The sequence below is a fragment of the Salmo trutta genome, chromosome 24, assembly GCF_901001165.1.
Source record: "Salmo trutta chromosome 24, fSalTru1.1, whole genome shotgun sequence".
NCBI classification, from domain to species: Eukaryota; Metazoa; Chordata; class Actinopteri; order Salmoniformes; family Salmonidae; genus Salmo; species Salmo trutta.
Genome location: NC_042980.1, coordinates 37648500 through 37656247, shown reverse-complemented (window position 1 = coordinate 37656247; position 7748 = coordinate 37648500). Strand labels below are relative to the sequence as shown.

The 7748-nt window shown below is 45.5% G+C and overlaps 1 protein-coding gene across 1 annotated transcript; it reads left to right on the top strand.

Moving 5' to 3' along the window:
• The first annotated feature begins 1372 nt into the window (after positions 1–1372).
• Positions 1373–7286, top strand: LOC115161240 (nuclear receptor subfamily 0 group B member 1). The gene is made up of 2 exons (XM_029712046.1): positions 1373–2187; positions 6070–7286. Exons 1-2 carry the CDS (start codon positions 1542–1544, stop codon positions 6309–6311), a joined length of 888 nt encoding a protein of 295 aa, XP_029567906.1. The 5' UTR covers positions 1373–1541; the 3' UTR covers positions 6312–7286.
• The last annotated feature ends 462 nt before the right edge of the window (positions 7287–7748 follow it).

Below are 7748 nucleotides of genomic sequence, written 5' to 3'. Positions count from 1 at the left end.
GGTCTTGTTCTTTATCCCAGCTCGACCTTGAATATAAACATGTAAAACATCTCTATTTTCTTGCTGCTGTGTATCAATAGAAAGCCATTCTCTCTCTGTTTAATTTTTATTTATTTATTTTATTTCACCTTTATTTAACCAGGTAGGCAAGTTGAGAACAAGTTTTCATTTACAATTGCAACAACACAGAGTTACACATGGAGTAAAACAAACATAGTCAATAATACAGTAGAAAAATAAGTCTATATACAATGTGAGCAAAAGAGGTGAGATAAGGGAGGTAAAGGCAAAAAAGGCCATGGTGGCAAAGTAAATACAATACAGCAAGTAAAACATGTTCTGAAGCTGCTGTCAAAGTTTCTCTTCCTGTCTTGGGTTCTTGGAGCACACCGAGTAGAATGAGGTCTCTCTCCCCTGTTTATGAATATAGCTAGTCACTCAATGCCAGTCATTTCTCCAAGGCCAAAAACACCTTTTCTAAACACTATATAGTAGAGGCAGTGTGGAGGTCTTTGTTCAGGCTCTCCAATGGACTACCAAATGTGCTAACACACTCTCAAGGCTCATGCCCTTACAACCTTTCCTATACTTGATGCCCCCTATGTGTCTTTCTCTCTATCTATCTCTCCCTCCCTCTCTCCCTACCTTCCTTCCTCCAGGTTAGTCCACCCCCCACCCCACCCCTGGTGACAGATGTGCAGGGAGCGTTGAGTCATGACATCATAATTCAAGCATTCCAGTTTTCATAGTTAAATCAATAACAGTGTGTCCGAGTCAAGGTTAACGCCAGGCCTTCCCAGCGCTGCTCTCTCTGCTCCTTTCACATAGAAAATCAGATAAATTCTCCCTAAAATAATTAAGCCTTCAGCTCTGTCTCTGGCCTATTTTTTACCGTCTAACAGCTGATTAACGGTGCTGTGAGGGAGTCAAGGCAAAATCCTTAAAATATAGTATCTCTCTCACACACACAAATACAAGTGTGCACACACAGACACACACACTCATTCACAGACATAGAGTAGGTATGGATATTTGTTTTGCTTTTGGGATAGTGAGATAAATATACAGACCGTTGTGTCCAAAAAGAACTGGATAACCTCAAGGGTATAGAATCAGTCAGTCTGTCTGCCCCCTCAGTCTCTCTGTCTGCCTCCTTGTGTGATATAATTGGTATGCCCTGAGGTACAGTTTGTCCTTTTCCTGTATAGGCTATTTTAAACTAACTGAAGGAGTGATGCTGCTTAACATGTTATTTTATGATACTGGAATGACCTTACTATTCATCTTGCAGCAGCTGGCTCCCTCTGGGTGCATGTGCTGGGGAGGACTGGAGCAGCACAGGGAGAAAGGGGGGGGGAGAGCATGAGTGAGTGAGTGAGTGGGAGGCGTCTCTGAGGTGGAATATGTAAAAAGTCTAAACAACAAGTCCTCAAAGCTCGAGGACAGACGGGAGCTAGTATAAACGTGCTGCTGTTCGCGCGGGGGTAATAGGGGACAAAAACCACCCTCCCCCTCTCTGGATGTAGCGCGCGCCACCGGCCATGGCCACTCTGGAGGGCTGTCACTGTCAGGGTGCCGGCGGGCAAAGCAATAACAACAGCATCCTGTACAACATACTGAAGAACGACAGCCTCACGACCACCGAGGAACCAACATCACAACCACAACACACCCAGCAGCACCAAGAGCTCAAGGTCTCCTCCTGTTCCTCTTCTTCGAGGTTCGAGCTTAGGCAGCAACAGGCTTGCTCTTGCGGTTCCTCGCTGCGACGGGGTTCTCTCCGGTCCCCCCAGGTGACCTGCAAAGCCGCATCTGCGGTCCTCATGAAGACTCTGCGATTTGTAAAGAACGTGCCGTGTTTCCGCGAGCTTCCCGAGGATGACCAGCTGCTGCTCGTTCGGAACGGCTGGGTGCCGCTGCTTGTGCTGGGCCTCGCGCAGGACCGGGTGGACTTCGAGACCACGGAGACCGCGGAACCTAGCATGTTGCAGCGGATCCTGACCGGTGGCTGTGTCAGCCAAGGCAGCTTAATGGACAGACAGGTTGAGCCGGAGCAGAGCGCGGGAACACCCGGGGTCTCTCTCGCAGATATCCAGGGCATCAAAGCGTTCCTGAAAAAGTGTTGGGGTTTAGACATCAGTACCAAGGAATATGCCTACCTCAAAGGAGCCGTGCTCTTCAACTCAGGTGGGCTGGGTGCTTTAATAACGCAGGTTATTTACTCACTAATCATTGTCTCGTTGTGTCCTTGATTGAGTTCATGTAATGGTATAGCCTACATACCCTATATGCAATTTAATACATTACTCTGTCTCTACTTCTGAAAGTTTGGAAAGCAGTTACATGTTTGTATTTTATACAGAAAACAAACAAAGCTGATTTAATATGTGGGTAATTTCGTGCATAATGAACAATTGGGTCGTTCCACCAATTAAGCCTAAAGGTGCCTTTTGAGTAGAGTACCTTGATAAAAAAAAAACGAATCACCGAATTTTAAGATTCTGCCATAAAGAGCACATATTCACCTTAAAAAATACATGTTTTTCCATCTCAAGAGCAAAAACAAGGTTGACCAACAGTATTGAAGACTTCATATTAAATCAGTCATAAATCTCCTTGTGACAGGGGGAATGGAAGCCTGTTGTGTGCAACAAGGAGGGGCAATTGAATGCAAGCTTCACAAAACAAACAGTATCAAATCTAATTTTATTTGTCACATACACATGGTTAGCAGATGTTAATGCGAGTGTAGAGAAATGCTTGTGGTTCTAGGTCCGACAGTGCAGTAATATCTAACAAGTAATCTAACAATTCCCCAACAACTACCTAATACACACAAATCTAAAGGGGCAACTAAGAATATGTACATATAAATATATGGATGAGCGATGGCCGAGCGGCATAGGCAAGATGCAATAGATGGTATAAAATACAGTATATACATATGATATGAGTAATGTAAGATATGTAAACATTATTAAAGTGGAATTATTTAAAGTGACATTGTTTAAAGTGACTAGTGTTTAATTTATTAAATTGGCCAGTGACTGGGTCTCAGTGTAGGCAGCAGCCTCTCTGAGTTAGTGATTGCTGTTAAGAGGTCTGATGTCCTTGAGATAGAAGCTGTTTTTCAGTCTCTCGGTCCCAGCTTTGATGCACCTGTACTGACCTCACCTTCTGGATGGTAGCGGGGTGAACAGGCAGTGGCTCGGGTGGTTGTTGTCCTTGATGATCTTTTTGGCCTTCTTGTGACATCGGGTGCTGTAGGTGTCATGGAGGGCAGGTAGTTTGCCCCCAGTGATGCGTTGTGCAGACCGCACTACCCTCTGGAGAGCTTTGCGGTTGAGGGCGGAGCAGTTGCCGTACCAGATGGTGATACAGCCCGACAGGATGCTCTCGATTGTGCATCTGTAAAAGTTTGCCAGGGTTTTGGGTGACAAGCCAAATTTCTTCAGCCTCCTGAGGTTGAAGAGGCACTGTTGCACCTTTTTCACCACACTGTCTGTGTGGGTGGACCATTTCAGTTGGTCTGTGATGTGTACGCCGAGGAACTTAGCTGTTTAGCTGTTTAGGGTTTAGCTGTTTCCTGATGTCCACGATCATCTCCTTTGTTTTGTTGACGTTGAGTGAGAGGTTATTTTCCTGACACCACATTCCGAGTGCCCTCACCTCCTCCCTGTAGGCTGTCTCGTCGTTGTTGGTGATCAAGCCCACTACTGTTGTGTCATCTGCAAACTTGATGATTGAGTTGGAGGCGTGCGTGGCCACGCAGTTGTGGGTGAACAGGGAGTACAGGAGGGGGCTGAGCACGCACCCTTGTGGGGCCCCAGTGTTGAGGGTCAGCAAAGTGGAGATGTTGTTTCCTACCTACACCACCTGGGGGCGGTGTGATGCAGTGTGATGGTGATTGCATCATCTGTGGACCTGTTGGGGGGGGGGGGGGTATGCAATCTGAAGTGGGTCTAGGGTGGCCGGTAAGGTGGAGGTGATATGATCCTTGACTAGTCTCTCAAAACACTTCATGATGACAGAAGTGAGTGCTACGGGGCGGTTGTCATTTACTTCAGTTATCTCTGCCTTCTTGGGAACAGGAACAATGGTGGCAATCTTGAAGCTTGTGGGGACAGCAGACTGGGATAGGGAGCGATTGAATATGTCTGTAAACACACCAGCCACTGGTCTGCGAATGCTCTGAGGACACGGCTTGGGATGTCGTCGGTGCCAGCAGCCTTGCGAGGGTTAACACGTTTAAATGTTTTACTCACGTCGGTCACGGAGAAGGAGAGGGGGGTGCGCAGTCGTTGTTAGTGGGCCGCGACGTTGGCACTGTATTATTCTCAAAGAATGTGTTTAGTTTGTCTGGAAACGGGACGTCGGTGTCCGTGACGTGGCTGGTTTTCCTTCTGTAGTCCGTGATTTCTTGCAGACCCTGCCACATACGTCTCGTGTCTGAGCCATTGAATTGCGACTTCACTTTGTCCCTGTACCGGTATTTTGTTTGTTTGATTGCCTTGCAGAGGGTTTGATTGCCTTGCGGAGGGTTTGATGGTTTGATTGCCTTGCGGAGGGTTTGATTGCCTTGCGGAGGGTTTGATTGCCTTGCAGAGGGTTTGATTGCCTTGCGGAGGGTTTGATTGCCTTGCGGAGGGTTTGATTGCCTTGCAGAGGGTTTGATTGCCTTGCGGAGGGTTTGATTGCCTTGCGGAGGGTTTGATTGCCTTGCGGAGGGTTTGATTGCCTTGCAGAGGGTTTGATTGCCTTGCAGAGGGTTTGATTGCCTTGCAGAGGGTTTGATTGCCTTGCAGAGGGTTTGATTGCCTTGCGGACGGTATCTATGGGTAACACGGTTGAAGTTTTATGCATGACACACTTAGTTTTCCATGACAAAACACAATAAAATGGCCAAAAACAGTATAAATTATCTTCAGAAATGACTTTGTCAAAGTAACAAAATAACTAGGGCTTTACAGTGATTGTTAAAACTTGGAGAAATGTTGGGGTTAAGTGGGTTAAAATCTTCCTGGAAGTCACAGAGGATGCACAAAGGGACATTTGATTATATTAAAAAACTTGATTTATTTCATGTGGCATTTCATTTAATATAACAGTCATTTAAAATTCTATATTTGTGCACCATTTCTACTTTAATAATCAAAGACAGTCAATATGTATATATACAGTATATTTATAATCCAGTTAAACCAAAACATACACTGAGTGTACAAAACATTAGGAACCCCTTTTGCCCTCAGAACAGCATCAATTCATCCAATGCTTCTCAGAGTTGTGTCAAGTTGGCTGGATGTCCTTTGGGTGGTGGACCAATCTTAATACACACAGGAAACTGTTGAGCGTAAAAAACCCAGCAGCGTTGCAGTTCTTGACACTCAAACTGGCACGCCTTGCACCTACTACCGTACCCGTTTGAAGGCACTTCAATATTTTGTCAAAAAAGATTTTGCATGGGCCCCCAGATCCTCAAAAGTTCTACCGCTGCACCATCGAGAGCATCCTGACCGGTTGCATCACCGCCTTAAAAGTATTTAAGTGCCTTTCAACAATCCATGTCTCAATTGTCTCAGGGTTTGAAAATCCTTCTTTAACCTGTCTCCTCCTCTTCATCTACACTGATTGAAGTGGATTTAACAAGTGACATCAATAAGGATTCACCTGAATTCACCTGGTTATTCTATGTCATGGAAAGAGCAGGTGTTCTTAATGTTTTAAACATTAAACACAGTGTACAGTCACCATATTAGCCTATTCATTCCCTTCATCTATTTCTAAGGAAGCAGTTTGTGGTATTGTTTTATCCTTCAATATCTGGGGACTTCAGAAACCTTGCCAGAGGGCGTTGTGAGATATTTGTGGATGATTTGGGAGGTAGTCTACAATCAAGACCTTCTCATTTTTCAACAGATGAGACACCTGGTTACCATGGTGACTCGGGTTCCCTGAATTCAAACCCAAACAGCTCATGTACTTGTCCAAAGTTTCTATATGATAATTTATTTATTCTCCTCCCCTACTATCCCCCACCCACCCCCCACCCCCTCCACCTCTCCCCAGATCTCCCTGGTCTGTGCTACCTCAACTACATCCAGTCACTGCGGCGCGAGGCCCACCAGGCTCTCAACGAGTATGTGAAGCTGATTCACCGGGACGACGCCACGCGCTTTGCCAAGCTGCTCATCGCCCTGGCCATGCTGAGGGCCATCAGCCCCCCGGTGGTGGCACAGCTCTTCTTCAAGCCCATCATTGGAGCCGTCAATATGGAGGAGGTCCTGCTGGAGATGTTCTATGGGAAGTAGAGGCTTTCGATGGTCCTGTCCAGAAACAACCCCTAGATATAGCCCCTAAGTCCTAGGCACTTCTCTTAGTCCTTACTCCCTAGGCAATTTCACCTATTCCCTACCCAATAGAAACGTGACCTTGCCCTAGACTCTTCCCCCCATTTCCCCACTTCCGCTAGCCCCTAGCTCCTATTGGATAGTAATAAGCAAAAAAACATACCCAATACAGGAACAATATGATAGCTCCACCTTGCCCTCCGGTTGGCTATAAAGGAACAATATGATAGCTCTACCTTGCCCTCCGGTTGGCTATAAAGGAACAATATGATAGCTTCACTTTGCCCTCCGGTAGGCTATAAAGGAACAATATGATAGCTCCACCTTGCCCTCTGGTTGGCTATAAAGGAACAATATGATAGCTCCACCTTGCCCTCCGGTTGGCTATAAAGGAACAATATGATAGCTTCACTTTGCCCTCCGGTTGGCTATAAAGGAACAATATGATAGCTTCACCTTGCCCTCCGGTTGGCTATAAAGGAACAATATGATAGCTCCACCTTGCCCTCCGGTTGGCTATAAAGGAACAATATGATAGCTTCACCTTGCCCTCTAGTTGGCTATAAAGGAACAATATGATAGCTCCACCTTGCCCTCCTGTAGGCTATAAATGTTTTTTTTTGCTATATTACATCTATCAAATCCTCTCAGATCAATATCTGTGGGGTTTATTCTGGACTGGCCCTTTCTATCTAACGGACAGAAGAACACATCTGTAGATCTAGTAGAACTAACAAACTGTTAACCAACCGTTCGATCTGAATGGACCGTTGAACAGGACAAAGGAAGAGATTTGTTAAAGGTGTTTTGGACACCGTGGTTGATTAAGAACAGTGGGGGTGAAGGGGGTATTGGGGGCGGGCTGATGTTCAGTCTGTAACTTATTTCTTTTTACATAAAACTATTTTTCTATAATAAAAGTATTCTCTGAACTGCTTTGCCGTGCTTGTGTCAGGTGAGTGGTGCTCAGACTGTCTCTATGGTGATCAGAAAGGCATAGGATGATGTTGCCCCTGGACACTGATCTAAGGTCAGAGTGGAGTTTTACCCCCTAACGATTAAGATTAAGGATCAAATGTTCCTAGATCTGTGCCTAAGGGCAACATCTACCCAGACAGATCAGAAAACCCAATGTTCCTTTTCAGAAACTATGGTGGATTATGTGTTCTGAATAAAGTTTGATGTCTGTCCACAGTTCGCTGCTCCCACATGCGATCTTTAATTCAACACTGGTCTGAATTGGGAGCATCAAACATGGAGCGTACATTACCTTTTTTTCCACAGTTGTCCTTCTCTGTTCAGGTTGGAACATTCTCTTTTCATCGGAGTGTGGGATCTGAGCCCTAGGAAGGTAGTTTGTTCTAGGCAGTGAAGAATGGCCTTCTTCAAAACTGATTG